The 16,415-nt window shown below is 44.1% G+C and overlaps 1 protein-coding gene across 1 annotated transcript; it reads left to right on the forward strand.

Annotated features, from left to right (window-relative positions):
- Positions 1-9,968: 9,968 nt before the first annotated feature.
- UCP1 (uncoupling protein 1) lies at positions 9,969-15,580 on the forward strand. The gene is made up of 7 exons (XM_019661043.1): positions 9,969-10,236; positions 10,328-10,587; positions 11,223-11,421; positions 11,847-12,041; positions 12,132-12,233; positions 12,973-13,153; positions 15,183-15,580. Exons 2-7 carry the CDS (start codon positions 10,462-10,464, stop codon positions 15,295-15,297), a joined length of 918 nt encoding a protein of 305 aa, XP_019516588.1. The 5' UTR covers positions 9,969-10,236; positions 10,328-10,461; the 3' UTR covers positions 15,298-15,580.
- Positions 15,581-16,415: the final 835 nt, after the last annotated feature.

Below are 16,415 nucleotides of genomic sequence, written 5' to 3' on the forward strand. Positions count from 1 at the left end.
GGGGGCGTCTATCCAGGGGGCCTAACCTTAGAGCCTCTTTAGGTCTTGAATCTAATAGTGAAACCCGGGAGTACTGGCAGCTGCCTCATCTCTCCTACCTCTGATAAAGGGCTCCTCTCGTGTGTCTTCCTTATTACCTATCCTGAAGACGGCTCTTTTGTTACAGCATCAACTTCTAATCTGTAAAGAACAGCAACTGAGGTGGAGAGTACAGATCATTTTGCACTGTTTTCTGCTTTCAGATGACTCTTTTTACATCATGTTTAGAGCCCTGTGCCTTTTGTTGAACATATTCTTACAGCCTAATTCTTTAAAAGGAAGGCTTAGGGAGCCAGACAAAGGAATTTAAAGATAAGCACCGAGTGCGTATAGACTGCTAGGACTAAGATGGTCTTCCTGTGCGTTTTGTGGATGGGAGCTGATGGCTGCGGGCCACGCTGGAGATTATTAAAGCTTCCTGGACTCACAACGACTTCCTCTCCTCACCCTTCACAGAGAGGCCAGAACTCTGCAAACCTACATCCTGTGGCTCTTAGAATACCTCAAGGGCAAAGTGTCAGCTAGACTGGTGCCTCATACCTAGGTCTGGGCTGGAGATAATATTGTGACCTCAAGAATAGGTCTAGTGAAAAATAACTAGAGACAAAAAATAATTTTAAAAAGCGTCACCTAGTGATTCACTTATTCACTGAATATCCAACTACTACGTGCCAGATGCTGTTTGAGGTGCTTGTGATACAGCAGCCAATGACAGATCCAACACCCCTGTCTTTAAAAGACATTTACATTCCAATAAGGGAGACAGACTATCAGCAAGACCCAGACCATTTATGTTATGTTGGTGACACGCACAATAAAAGGATAAAGCAGGAAGCAGGATTTGAAACACTACGGTGATGCGGGAAGACCTCACAGAGGTGACGTTTGAGTAAAAGCTGAGGGAGTGTGCCACACAGATATCTGAGCGAAGAGCTGTTCGGATAAAAGGAGCCACAGGTACAAAGGCCCTGATGTGGGAGGGTGTCTGGCAAGTTTGAGGGAGGATTGAGCAAGGGAAGGCACTGGACAGGGAGGGAACTGGGAACCAGATCACACAGGGTCTAGGAGGTTCATGAGAAGACTGGCTTCTAACTGAGGGAGAGCCACTGAAGGGCTCGCAGCAGCGGGGAGACACGACCCAGCTTAGCTCTGAAAAATAATTCTGACCCCTCTAATTCTCATTAAAGGAAGAAGCACAAGGATGGAGATAGGCAGACCAGTTAGGAGATCCCGGCAGGAATTCAAGAAGAGTCTTATCGTGACTTCTCCTCCATCCTCACTCCTTAGGCCCAGCCCTAGAGCAGGGACTCACCCGCCATATCCTGATGGTCAAAGCAGACCCAGGACAGGCCGGACTCAAATGGAGGGGGCGAGACTGTATCTCTCAGTGACAGGCACGTCGAAGAACTTGTGTCCTCCTTTCTTCTGTCACATCTACCAACCTCCTGGGTTTTCCTGAGCCCTTTCCAACATGCACTAAATACTAAGCATCTGCCTCACAGGTTACCTCTCTGCCTCAATGTTTGCAACCATTCGGGGAACTCAGCATCTATACGGAGAACCCAGGAAACACTCCAACCTTGATTTATGTGACTTTCCACCCTCTTCTGTGCCTCAGAAATATGAACCTCTTCACTTTCCAGCTCTGTCACTCCCACTACACTTGCTTGTGGCACTTCTGGTCCCCTATTAATCTCAACTCCATTTTCTCCATTAAACTCCATTAATCTCAGCTCCATTCCCCCTGATCTTGTGTGGCTGCCATCTGTGGTGGCCACTCATTAATCCCCAAATCGTGACTCATTGCAAACATCTGCCTCCTTCAATCACATCTGGGCTGCTGTTCACACTCCTCATCAACAGCCAGTGCTTTCTTCTTACACACCTTCCCCGACGCGTTAACACTTAATTTTTACTAACCTGACAGAGGAAAGGTGATGTTTCATTTTACTTTGAATTTCTCTTGTCGTAGGGAGGTTGACTCTTTTTTTGAAATGTTCATGGGTCCTTTAGATTTCTTTTGGTTTTGCCGCCTAACTTTGGTGTCTTTCGTTCTACCATAGTGTGTAATTTTCATGAGATCTTTTCACATGCGGCTCCTATTTTTTTGTCTCTCCAGTTGTTAAATGCCATCCATTATGGCAACAATAAGAGAATAAAATGAAAGAGAGCGAGGAGGTTTTAAGCAAAACAAATTCTCCCACCTCCCTGAAGACTAGTGGCTTTCCAAGTGGAAGATGTATTTTTAAATGATATTCTTCACAGCCACTTATATTGGCCACAGAGCAGACCTGAAGCAAAGCCTCTATGTACACCTGTTCAGCTGCATCCCATACCCGAATTAATATCGATTCTATTGTACCCCACTAGGAGGTGGTGTTGAGCTGAAGACCATTCCCTGTGACTGAATTTGAGCCCCCCATTCAATGCATTCTGGGTAAAGTTTTACTTCTTCAGTCAATACTAAAAGGATACATCTCTCCATTATGCGCCAGGCAATTAGGGCAGAAAGGAGGGCAGAGCTTTGAATTCAAGGGCAACTAAAATAAAGAGCTTGACAGAAGCATCTGCTTCAGGCAGCACTCTGCAGAGACAATGCATTTTATTCTGTTACAAATGTGGGAAGCCAAGGATCTAAGAAAAGATTATGGCAGCTGGTTAGCTCAGGTGGTTAGAGCGTAGTCCTCATAACACCAAGGTTGCCGGTTCGATCCCCACATGGGCCACTGAGCTGCGCCCTCCACAACTAGATTGAAACAACTACTTGACTTGGAGCTGATGGGTCCCAGAAAAACACACTGTTCCCCAATAAAAAATTTTAAAAGAAAAGAAAAAAATAAAGATTAAAATGGAGATGGATGGTGTCCTTCATGACACATTACCTAACATTAAACATTTCCACAGGATTTTACTTCTGCTGAAAATGTCATTTCCCTTAGGTTCACGTCCTTAAGCTGGCAGAATTTCCCTCCACAGCCCTGCCAATGCCCTGTTTCTGCCAGTGCCAGTCCACCGCACAGGGCTCAGAGCACCGTCCACAGCTCGCACCCACACGTCTGGCACCTCCCACCAGGGCACCAGCCTGGGACACAGGTGACTCCCTGGTGGCCTCCCCTGACAGAAGCTCTTGACATTGGGCAGAGGCCAGTTTTCTCCACTCCCTCCGCTGTCATGTCCGAAAGCATGATAGAGATCAGATCGCCCTTCAACCTTCGAAAGATCTACTTTTCCAAGGGCACGTTATTCTATTGCACACGTGTTATTCTCTCTGCTGAGGAGCGGGCCTCAGTTTAAAAGCCGCAGTCATGCCATTCTTTCTTTATTTTTCCCTGCTCCGTCCTGCAGGTGACTGAACTAAAACCCACCTGGCTCTGAGTGTCAGGGCTTCATCTTTCCCAGGCACTCGGTACCCACAGCCTACCACACCGTGGCTGCAGTGGGTCTGCACAGTCCGTGCACTGGCTGAGAGGGCCTTCTGGCATGACCCTGACTTCCACGTAGGGTTGGAAATAGGCCAACAGTGTTTGAAGCAACAGCCGCAGACATCACAAAGAATGCTTCCAACATAACCTCAGTTAGTCTTTGCTCCTTGCCCCACTGTCTGCATGACATTCACTTGAGGGCTGCAATCCTTGACCTTTAGCCAAATCCTCTGAAATTTCCACTTGTCTGGGAGATTGAGAAGCGGACGGATGAGGGGAGGAGAGGGTCCTGGACCTGTGCTGTGACCTCTAACCTGGCAACGATGTCCCCATGTCCTCATCTGAACAGAGCCCCCACAGCACCCCACCCCCATGCATTCTCAGCAGAAATGTCCCCATTTGACCCTTTTCCCCCTTCTGGCAACTCTCAATAAAGAGGTCTCGGACCCAGTTCTGCTTCTACATAGTAACTGTATCCCAGGGTGGGTCAGAGTCAGGGACGCAGGATCTCAGAGTGTGAGGGACCGTTCACATCTTTTAGTAAAAACCTTTCGTTCCCTACAACAACCTGCAAAGTGGTCATCCAAACTGCATTAACGGAAAATGTAATTGTAACAATGACCTCTTGTGCCCCTCTTTAGGTGCCACTCTGCAGTTACCGTGCCAAGGTCTTTACTAGCGTTATTTAATTATATCCTCACAATATCACTACAATTCCAAATACCTCCCCAATTTACATACAGGGAAACAGAAGTGTAAAGAGATTAAATAAGTTGCCTGAGGTTACATAGGTAGCAAATGACAGGTTCAAATCCAGGTCCTTCCGACCATAAATCTGGTGCTCTGAATTAATATTACACCAAAGTACCTGTAATACCTGCAGCAGTAGAGAACTCATTACCCCAATAGCATCACATCCCATCTCTGATCACATTCACCAGTACAACACTTTTTACCAGTATCTAAAATCTGTCCACTTACACTTTCCACTCTGCGGCACTAATTCTTTTCCTTAGTCATGTGCACAACGAATTCAACCTGTCCACTGGATATGCCTTCAAGTATCTGAGGGCAGGAATGTCCTATCTCGGAGTCATCACTTCCTCTTCACTTGCTGGTCCCCTCCCACTGGGCCTCAGTCCCTACACATCTGATATATTACCTTTCCCACCTCTTCCACCAGCGTCTACTGAAGATGAAATAAAGCGATTTCTAAAGTAAAAGTCTTGTCATGTTTATTCTTTTCTTTGTAAGTCCCCTAGTGATGCACACAAACTGAGTAAAGAATATATTTCATGTGATGTTTTGGTAACTTTTGATGTGACTTACAGAAAAAAATCTACGCATATACCTAGCCATTATACACCTTCAAAGCACAGGGGAGTATCATGGCATAAATATACAGGGAAGACAGCTGGGTATCCTAGAGTGATTGAGAGCTGGGGGTCAGACAGACCCAAAGAGCGCCATCCCCAGGAGTTGCTTCACTCTGGAGCCTCTGAGTTTCCTCATCCATGAAGTAACAATAGTTCAAACCTCAGGGGTCTGCAATGAGGACAAGATGTGTTAAACTGTGTAAAGTGCTTTGAACAGAGTCTAGCACTTGTTAAATACTTGTGTAAGGATCACGTGCATGAAGAGGATAAATCTTCCATAGGGTGCTGGGGATTAGGTACATCGGTGCTAAGCAACGAGTGATCTGCAAATAAAAAGTATCTAATGATGCAGGAATATTCATCATAAAAGTGACGCATTTGAAGTTCAGAGAGGTTAAGTAATCTGTCCATGCTCACCCAGCTAGCATCTCAATCACTATGCTATAGCCCTTTCATCAAAACGGAAATGGAATATTTCTGCCTTAACGCAGAGCTTGATAGCCTCTCTCTTTGGGTTGGGCTGGACCAAGAAAGCCCCATCCTGTCCCGCCCCCACTCTCCCCCTATTCCTAAGGGCAGTCTTCTTCCCCACCTACATATCCGTGTGTATCTGCAGACACCTGTGCTTCACTGACACACACACACAGCTCTCTCACAAACCCAGACATGCACGTGTCGGTCCCAAGGGATGCTGGTACCCTCACCAATTTGCTGTTTTAAATATTAAGCTGTAATAAGCATTATCGTACATATGACTTTTTCATATTTTGACTAATTACTTTAGGGTAGATAGCCAGACATAGAGTTATTGGATCAAGGGATATGGACATTTTCTTGGCTCAATGCCAAATTGTTTTCTATAATAAAAGAACCATGCAAATTTATAATGCACTATTAATGTAGCATTGATATTATAATTCCATTTTAATGTACATAATTTGTAATTGCAGCCTTCATTTATATTTATAGTATTAAATTTAAAATGTATATATAAATATTCTAATAATTATAATTTTGGTAGGGGCGAGGTATTAATTCATATGGTGAAAGAGGTACCTTTCTTTATTAGTGATATTAATATATCCCCCCCTAATTTTAAAGTTTGCATTTATTCTTTATCTATAAATTGTGTCTTGTGTCATTTACACATTTACCTATAAAGCCACAATATGATATTTCCCTGCTGGTGGTTAATGAGAGAATTATGGGAAAGTGCCGCACATTCTCCAAACGCACGCATTGTTTCCCTCGCTTATTTACTATGAAGACCTTTTCTTTGGTGACTCCAACAGTTTGAGAAAGTACAGTTGTAAACCTTGTTCTAGATTTTAAAAGGGGGAAACAGGAATCCAGCACCTTAGGAACTTGCTGCCACTCCTTACCTACATCATAAAGGTCCCTCACCCTTGCCCACACTGACCCATTCTTTACTCCTCACTTCTTTGTGCCAGAAAGGCAGAAGCCTGGCCCTCTGGGGATTCCACCAGCCCTCCCCTACTGTTCTCTCCAACCTGAGGCAAACTTTCTCCTACTTCTCGGAAGGGCTGCGTGAGCCTGCTCCTTGGAATCAGAACCATTTTCAGGCTCTAGAACTGTGAACTCGCAGGTGGCTTTTGACTTCTTCTTGGACCCCTAGAGTTGGCATTGTGCCTAGAACATCTCAGGTGCTCGGCCCCGACTGAACTGCACTGTCTCCTAGAGAAGCCTAACTGCCCGCGTCTGTTAACATCCCAGAGGCTTCTGCTGTCATTCTTCCTTCTGCTCTCAGATAAATCCACCTCTTCATTGGGCAAAGGTCCCCACTCCTTACCTGTCCTTACGGGTTTGGGACTACAACTTTTCCTTTCTGACAGAGCATTTTCACATATCCCCTCTCCTTCTAATACCTTTCATTTTACCCTCTCCTCTAATTTGTCAAACTTGGCCTTTTTTCTTTTTACAGCGTAAGCAGGAATATTTTATTGTTAACATTATTTTACTGCAAATAAAATTATGTGTTCTTTTATTTATATAAGGCCAAGAATCTAAATCTTAGTAAATTAACATACTTACTAATTTGAATACCATACAATTCTCATTCATGAAAACCTCCTTTGAATGGATGGAACCACTTGGAGATCTATCTTTGGCTAACAAATGTATCAGTATTATGTCCCAATAATTTAACAATAAAATCTTAAATTTATTTCATGCGATTATCATGACCAATGGGAAACCTTTATATATCTGTTACAATAAGCATGAAATAATGTAACTTTTTTCTCCTTTTTCACATATATAGTCACCAGATGTGGAGTACAGTGTGGGGAGTGGAGTCAATGGAATTGTAATAGATATGTATGATGTCGCGGGGCGGGGGGCGGGGGTGGAGAGGAGGGCAGTGGATTGGGGGAAAGAGGTTGTCACTTTGTAAGGGGGAAAAAGTATAAGTATTGCACTGTTTTGTACACCGGAAACTAACAAAAAAATGAGAAAAAAAACCCCAGCACCTTTGCCTTTCGTCTACTCACTTGTAAGTAACTTTCAGTGGGAAATCTTATGTGTAGTAGAACTGACTTAAGTTTTACCCCACAGTATCTACTACACAGTTTGGATTCAGTCTGTCTTCAAGTCCCCTATTTAAAACTTTGCCTTTTTAAAACATGCAAACATGTGCCTATGGAAACACAACAACTTTTAGTTTACCCTGCTTCAGAAATGTAGTGTGACTTCTTTTTATAGTCCAAATACAAAAGTTCTACACCCACCCACTGCATCCAACTCCCCGTTATGAAGGTGGTGTTAGAGGGAAGGACACAGAGAGAGTGCCTGCCGCTCCCAGCTTCTCAAAAAAGTCAAGGTAGTGTTCCAGCTGAAAAGAACAACCATTTCATTATATCTTGCAATTTTATGGTCAGGAATTTGGGCAGGGCTCAGCTGGCTGATTCTTCTGCCCTACTGACATTGATGGAGATTACTTGGTGGTAGTCAGCTGGAAGGTGCAAACAGCCCAAGACAACGGTACTGCCTTGATGGGAGGGCTGGGAGTACCTACATGGGGCCCCTCTAGCATGATGGCCTTCAGAGAAGTTAGATTTCTTACATGGTGGCCCAGGGCTCCACGTTTCAGGGAATAAGACGGAAGCTGAAAGGCTTTTTACGATCCAGCCTCAGAAACTACACTGCATCAGTTCTGTCTTATTCTACCGTTAAAAGCATTCCCAAGACTGCCTAGATGCAAGGGGAGACACATGGACCTGCACCTTCCGATGGGAGCTATTTGGGATTATGCTTTAAAACCACTTCAGATGGAACCACTGTGAAGGACTCAGGGGTAGGATTCAGAGTTAACAAGGAATGATGACCCCTCTCATACATGTAGTCATACTATACGGAACATTCTCAATCTCTGCTTAGCCATCAGCCTCACAACCTAACGATTCCACCATTGTTGCTCTCCCTAAGATCACCAATAATGTTAGAGCCAAATCCAAAAGGCTTTTTCTTGTTTTGATCCCCTTTTGACACTTCTTGCAAACTTCACACTAGTCAATCCTTTCTTAATTATGTCCTCAAACACCACGGCTCTATGGCCATACCTGCTGTTCCTTTTCCTAACTTTACCTCTGAAAAGGCCATCCTTCCCAGACCATAACTCTGGGGAGCCCTGTGGCTTGGCCCTTGACCCCTTTCCTTGTCCCACTGTTCTCACTCCCATGTAGAGTGTCCCCTCTTTCATCACATCCACATGGTTGACAACCAAATTCCTCCCAGCTCTGATTTCTCGCTCTCTTAACATGCCACATGCAGTTTCCTATGGTGGCTCTCTGCCTATCAGAAACACCCTTCTCTTTAATAATTCCAAGACTTCAAAAGCTAACCTCTAACATCACCTCCCCTTACCAACTGCCTCATGACAATCAGTTGGCACCATCAATGCGCCTCCTGTCCATGTTCTTAAGAGTCATCTCTGAAAAATCATTGACTCCATATCCAGCCATTCTTAAAGCTGTACTGTCTACAGATTAAACATGACACGTATGTGACAGCACTTTACAATCTGGAAAGTACTATGCAGGCATGAGGTGGTAACATGAGTCCACATTCGGAGTAGATGTCCAGGGTCTGCTCTCGATGGGCCTCCCTGGGCGTCTGCAGCTTCATCTTACCAGCCTCTTACCCTGCCCCCTCCTTCTCCATCATCCCAATTCCCAGTCAGGCCAACAGGATGCCCTCCCATATATTCACGCTGCTTGCCCTACCATCTCTGCCTTCTCACATGCCACTTACTTGCCTTAAGTGCGCTTTATGTCAACAGGTTTTTGCAGAGAAAGCACCACAGGTTCCCCCTCCTGTGAATCAGAGCCTATGCGACCTTTGGCGTTGACCTCCTCACCGCCCCTCACGCCTGATGTCCCGCAGAAGCCCCTCAGGACTGGCTTCTCTCACGGGACACACAACCGGCTCTTAGAGAGGATCTGGAAATTCATCTCTAGGGGCTTCAGATCTTATTTTCCCTGCTCCTGGACCAAAAGAATAAACAAATGCTCAAAATAAACTTGTGCACAAGGACAGAAGTAGGACAAGCTCTTCCCACAACAAACGCACGTACAATGTTCATTACTACAGGTAAATTAGCGGCAGGATTTCTCACCTGGGATGGCTCTGGAACCACATTCTACTCAGATGGAAGCAAAAGCAAGACTACAGATGATGGGTTCAGGGTCACATAGTAGGCCAGCAGCAGAAGTGCACTTGGAACCTTTCCACTGCACACCCCTAAGAAATTAAAAGGAGCAAGTGACATCTCACTTTACGCAGCACTTGAGCCATTAACTGTTTACTTTCTAGTATGTCTATTATATCATTTGACACCCTCCTACAAAAAGTGCTTAAACGAAACATTTTATTTCTTTTAAACGTTCAGAGTGTTAAGGATAAGTTAAGAGGAAAAGACAGGGAAGCCTAGACGGTGCCTGTAGAGTTCCCGGGAATTCAGAGGATTGAGGGGAGTGCCCCACTCTTGGCTCCCAGAGCTCCGGCTCCGCAGGACCTTGTACTAGGATCACTGAGATCCAGCTTGTTTCGGGGAGCCCCCAGCTGCTCCCCTACCAGCCCAGGGCACTCAGCCAGAGGGTGACAGAAGCCTGGGGACAGGGTGCCAGCTGGGCTGCAGTGCGCCCTCCCGGATGCCCCACGCGCAGGGCACAGACCGCCAGGTACAAACTGAGTGCTTTGAGGGTGAAAGGCGGCTCCCCGAGCTCCAGCAAGGATGCGGGTGGGAGGGGCCCAGAGCCCAGGGCACGCCCCGGCAGGTCCCATGCCAGGGTCTTCCGAGACCTGGCGTCGCTCACCCTGAGCGGCCGGCTACATAAGTCCCCCGCTGAAGGCAGAGCGCACGGAGCTGCCACCTGGGCGCAGTGAGTGCTCCTGGTACAAGGGTGGGTGGGGAGGGAGCCGCCGCCCGACTCGGCCCCAGTCTTGTGCTCTTCCTGCCCCCTCTGCCTTCAGACGGCTTCCCAGAGGGCAGAGAGTTCGGGTTTGCTGCCCCGGAGGACAGAAGTAAAGGGACAGGGAGAACGGTCACCTTTGGGCTGCAGCCCTTCTCTCCAGAGCCGGCGCCTCGCTCCGCAACCTGCGTGAGGATGGTGAGCCCGACAGCCTCGGACGTGCCCCCGACCACGGCGGTCAAGCTCGCCTCAGCCGGAGTGGCGGCCTGTGTGGCGGATGTCATCACCTTCCCGCTGGACACGGCCAAAGTCCGGCTACAGGTAGCGAGCGGGAAGGGGATGGGGAGCATCTCAGGGCAGACAGGGGACGCCTGTGGTGTGCGCCCCTTTGATTCTGGCGTTGGTTTAACCACCCTTTCCCAGGTAGGTAGGTAGGGCAGGTGGCCACCTTAAAAGCCAGTTTGGTCTTGTCACAGGACTGGATGCACTAGGGTTGGAAACTGGAACTTTCCTGAGCTGAACTGAAGAACCGCAAGGGCCACGGAGGATGGTTGACCATGACTACTGTCAAACATCCACAAGTTGGGGCGCGCTGTGTTCCATGAGCTAAGATCAGCCTCTCTGAACTTTACAAGGCCGCTTTCTCCTTCCTTCTTTGATTAAGTGGGGACACCTTCCCATCCTACTGCCTTAGGGGTTCTGGAGAGCTCTTGGGGGAGAGGGGAGGCTTCAAAATGTGCACTGTAGCTAATCTCTCTCCATATATATGTACAGATAGACAGACAGACAGATGAGATGTTGCTGTAAGGGAAAAGGAACTGAAAATGGGAACATAGTGGGGAAAATCTTGGGTTAATGTTTCTCCATAAAGGACCTGTTCAGTTTTTGTTTCTTCCCCACCAGGTCGGACCCCTCAATTTTCCCTTCCCTCCAACCTGTACCTTTCTCATTTCCAGATTCAAGGTGAATGCCGGACCCCCACTGCCATTAGGTATAAAGGCGTCCTGGGAACAATCATCACTCTGGCCAAAACAGAAGGGCCGGTGAAGCTCTACAGTGGGCTGCCTGCCGGCCTCCAGCGACAGATAAGCTCTGCCTCTCTCAGGATTGGGCTGTATGACACCGCCCAGGAGTTCTTCACCACAGGGAAAGAAAGTAAGCTAGAAGGGTTCCTCAGAGGGGCAGGCAACCAGAGACGTGCCCTGGGCCCAGTCTGTTCAAAAACTGTTACACACAGGGTAGAAGTCGTCATAATAACTTGGCAAGCAAACATCAATATTGGAACTGAAGCCTCCTCCCAGTTGGGAAATAAAGGGGGGGGGGAAGCTAAATACAGGAAAGCCATGCTTTAAATAGGCATTGTGTTTTCTTTGTCCTTGCAAGTCATCATTTTTAAAAAATTTTAGTCAGCTTTGAAGTCTTCCAGCCCTACTACAATTTAGCACATATTTAGTACATGATCAACACATGCACAAGCATAAAGATGCAATAATACTAACCACTAAAATAAAAGACATATGGATGCATTCTGGGTCCTGACTTCTTTTTTCTTGATTTTTTTCCCCTCTGCATTGCACCAGGTAGTTTAGGAAGCAAGATCTCAGCTGGCCTAGCGACTGGAGGTGTGGCAGTATTCATTGGGCAGCCCACAGAGGTCGTGAAGGTCAGACTTCAAGCACAGAGCCATCTACATGGTCTCAAACCTCGCTACACTGGGACTTACAACGCGTACAGAATTATCGCAACAACTGAAGGATTGACGGGTCTTTGGAAAGGTAACTTCACAGATTTAAAAATCATGAAGACACATATAGCCAATTAGTGCCTTATCATATCATGGGGCTAATAAACATTTTCTCCCCCAGGAACGACTCCCAATCTGGCAAGAAGTGTCATCATCAATTGTACAGAGCTAGTAACGTACGACCTAATGAAGGAGGCCCTTGTGAAAAACCAACTGCTAGCAGGTAACTTCCTATGTCGTACAACAAATAGGTCTGCACACTGACAAGCTCATCTTGGAGCTTTTCTAGCAACGTTATTCTGAATCCCTCAATTGTAATAGTTTTCTCTTTTAAGAAATTAAGTAATTTTGAACATTAGATATAACTTTTGAGAAGCAGAAAAAGACCAAACCCGTAAGTTTTAGAAGTTCTGCTGTAATATTTTTTTTAAAACAAAATGCAACTGTATTCTTACATCAGCATTATTCTCATTTAGTACAGATATACAGGACCTTGGTTAGCATGTTATTCTTTATATAGCAGGACTCAGGAGGTGAGTCCATCCTGCACTGTATCCAAACGAGCTAGTTATTATAATGAGTTATCAGTGGTTTCATCCCGATGTAGCACCATCAGGCAGGTTCCTAAAAGCAATATTCTACCAGGTTCCAGGGACACTGAAATGCTCCATGGACAATGACTTTAATAAAAAAGTATGAGATGCCTACGCATCGGGCATCACGCCTTACCAGACAGGCACAGAGAAAACTGATGGGACATTTTCCTAAAACCAACCCACTGTGCCTGGTACTATTTGCTGTCCTTTTCTAGTGGAAGTATAATCATATTCTATTTTATTAATCTAGAAGACACCTACGTGGACCTCCTGTTATCAACACTTTAAAAGGACCTGATGGATAATTAAAAATTGGCAGCTCCTTTCAAAAGTCTGACACTGACCTGTTTCATTGACCCGTTTTAGATGATGTGCCCTGTCACATTGTGTCAGCTGTTATCGCCGGATTTTGCACAACGGTTCTGTCCTCGCCAGTGGATGTGGTGAAAACCAGATTTGTTAATTCTGCACCAGGACAGTACCCGAGTGTGCCCAACTGCGCGATGACAATGCTCACCAAGGAAGGCCCATCGGCTTTCTTCAAGGGGTAGGCTATGACTGTCCGATTCTCTAACGCTGTGCTCAGGGTAGCTGTGTGCTTTGGGACAAGTAATAGCTAAATGACTGACACGCATTGGCCAGCCTCAGCATGTGCAGGAGACAGTGTTCCCTTTTCCTTGTCATAAACTTCTCCAATCCGCCAATTCCACTGTGCAGGGAAATTATATTTTCTCATTCAAAATCAGTGACTTCTCCCTTGGTCCCAATCTATCAGAAATGTACACAGTATTTTGCCTTCTCCAGGCAGCAGAACTATAAAGTGAAGGGAAAGCATAATAGAGGACTATGAGAAAACATAGTTTTCTATTTTAATGGACTCAGTTTTTTAGATTGCATTAAGCAAAACTAGAGCAAAATCATTGCCATTGATCTAGAAAAGTGGTGCAGAAAATGATGTGGTTTGATTATTACTATGCCAGGTACTATTTGCCATCTTTTTCTAGTGCAAGTATAATCTTCATTATTATATTTATTTATGAGACATCCATGTTGTATAGTACAGAAATTAGTATTATATAGATCACATTTTCCCATAAAGCAATATTATATTATATTGGAAAGTACCTTTCTAAGAAAATATAGCATCAACTAATTTATGTATGTACTCAACAAGGATTACACTAGTGGTCAAGTAACAAAACTCTATAACCCTTGAAAATTGTAAGGCAATGTCTCAAATCTTATAAGCATAAATGCACCATGCACATTACACAAAAGGTTCCAATTTATCACAATCTGTATTTATGATACATTAATAAAAATGAAATATATTGTAAAATTAAAATGGATATGTTATTAACCATTAGCCATTTAATAACTTTTTTCAAATTTAAAACCTTTTGGGGGGAATATGTGCTACAACATTATGATAAATACAACGAGCCAGATACAGGAAGACAAATATTGCATGATTCTACTTACCTAGGGTACCTACAGTAGTTAAATTCATAGAGACAGAAAGTGGAATGGTGGTTACCAGGGGCCGAGGGGAGGGTGTAGTGGGGACTTATTTTTTAATGGTACAGAGCTTCTGTTTGGGACGACAAAAAGATTTTGGAGATGGATAATGGTGAATGGTTACACACAAGGTGTATATATTTAATGCAACTGAGTTATACACTTTAAATGGTTAACATGGTTAATTTATGTTATGTGTATTTTACCATAATTAAAACACACACACCCAGGAGTCAGGAGATATATGTTAAGAGACCTCCCCCTGCAAAAAAAATAAATCTTTGGGGAAGATTTTTATAGGACAGATCTCTTAAAAAATATGTATCCACGGCAGATTTAACTGATGGCATCTTTTTCTCCTGGAATATTTTATTGCTGCAAATAGGCATTCAAAATCAATCATTTGAAGGTGTTAACCGTCTGCCTTCTCAGACTACCGGAGCTCTGATAATAAACGCTTATTCTATGATCCCCGCCCTACCCTCCCCCGCAAAAATTAAAAAATCTATCAACCAATCATTTGGCCTGCATAGTTTGGGAGAATTCAAAACAAAACAAACAAACAAAAACAGTAATAAAAACATCAAAAAACAAACCAAAAATACACTTAGATTCTTGGATAGTGTTTTTAAGGACAAGAACTACCAAGATCTAGTAGCACTAATTTCTTGACTCTGGAAAATGGTCTACCTATTCACCACTTCTTTACTTCTTTTACTTCCTCTCTTAATAGTTTCCTACTTCCCAATCAGAAAGCAAGGCAAAGCAAACAAAACAGAAATGTCCCCCCCTATCAAAAAAAGAAGGAAAGGCTCTGAAAAAGGAGACCAGCTTTGGCTGGGCGGGAACGTGCTCACCTGGGTTTTGTTTTGAAGCAGTATAGGACATCTCGATGAAACTGTACTCTAGATAGAGGTGGGAAAGATGAAGAACAGGTACTTGTACGCATCTTCACTGGAGAAGGGCAGCAAAATGAAAAGCATAAATTGCCTGCGTTATATAGAATAGCTTTAAGAATTGCAAGGAAACTAATGGAACGGTGATATATGCTTTCCTAGATTAGTGCCTTCCTTCCTGCGACTCGGGTCCTGGAACGTCATTATGTTTGTGTGCTTTGAGCAGCTGAAGCGAGAGCTGATGAAGTCAAGGCAGACCATGGACTGCGCCACATGATCCCCCTCAGGAAAAGGCTGTGACATACCAGTGGGAGTCTGCTCACTGGGGAATTAAAAACAAACAGAAGAACTATTCACTTTATCTCACCCTAAAAACATAAAGGAATTCTGGTAGAGTAGAGATTTTTGGACTTTTCTTCTTCAAAGGAAAACTAATACCTATTATTTCTTGTGACTTTTATTTTCAGTGTTTTAAGGAGGGGAAAGCAAGACATTCAGGATACACTCTGGCAAATGTAACGGCCGGGGAAGTTACTGCATTTTGTGCATGTGTTCCGGGGGGGGGGGGGGGGGGTGGTGTTGGTGTTTATACCTGAATATGAAAAACTTTTAACATGTCTTAATTATAATTCAAACTGGTAGAAAAGGAAAACTGAGTGAAATGCACTTTATAAATACTTAAAAATGAGTTCTCAAAGATTACTGTTTTATTTTTATTTACTAACCCAGTTGCCACTTAATATATTCAATAAAGTATTGCTAATACCTTTTAAAGTTTGTCTTTTTTGGATCTATAGTGAATGTAAAAGTTGAAGTTCACCTAGAGTATAAAATTGCCCAATAGCAAGTGAGGGTCGTTAGAATCAATAGGCATAAACTTACTTGAAATGTTGTTAGTATAGATTTTTAATTTTTACTCTATATTTTATGGCATCTATAACAAGTTCTAATTTAAGATACTATGTTCATTGGGGCATTGTTGTTATTAGAATCATGGTGTCTATCCTGAAGTCAGTTTAGAGCTAGATGGTACCTTTGGTTAGACAGAAGAACAGACTGAGGTGAAAATGAATCTTCAGGACCTCTTTCCAGCAAAGGCAAATTTGTCATTAACACCCGCAGGCACCTTTTTCATTCCTACAAACCAAGTGCAGAAGAAATCAGGAAAGAATAAACAAGAAGCGTACAAGCCAAAAACAAGGAATGGCAGCAGAAGGGCCAGGAAGCCCAAATTGTTCTTATCCAATAACATCTTAAATAGGTAATTAGTGGAGGAGTTAAAATCACATACAGAAAAATTCTGTATATTCTGATCTATTGGGTTGTTGGAAAAGTTATGACGCATTTTTGCAACGAAAAACAAAAAAATACATCATGACTTTTCCGACAACCCAA

Source organism: Hipposideros armiger, unplaced genomic scaffold (genome assembly GCF_001890085.2).
Source record: "Hipposideros armiger isolate ML-2016 unplaced genomic scaffold, ASM189008v1 scaffold_333, whole genome shotgun sequence".
Taxonomy (NCBI): domain Eukaryota; kingdom Metazoa; phylum Chordata; class Mammalia; order Chiroptera; family Hipposideridae; genus Hipposideros; species Hipposideros armiger.

Excerpts from the sequence above, each read along its gene's own strand:
- UCP1 (XM_019661043.1), top strand. The coding sequence starts at position 10,462 with ATGGTGAGCCCGACAGCCTCGGACGTGCCCCCGACCACGGCGGTCAAG. Across the intron at positions 11,422-11,846 it reads CTTCACCACAGGGAAAGAAA|GTAGTTTAGGAAGCAAGATC; the intron begins GTAAGCTAGAAG and ends GCATTGCACCAG. Across the intron at positions 12,234-12,972 it reads GAAAAACCAACTGCTAGCAG|ATGATGTGCCCTGTCACATT; the intron begins GTAACTTCCTAT and ends GACCCGTTTTAG.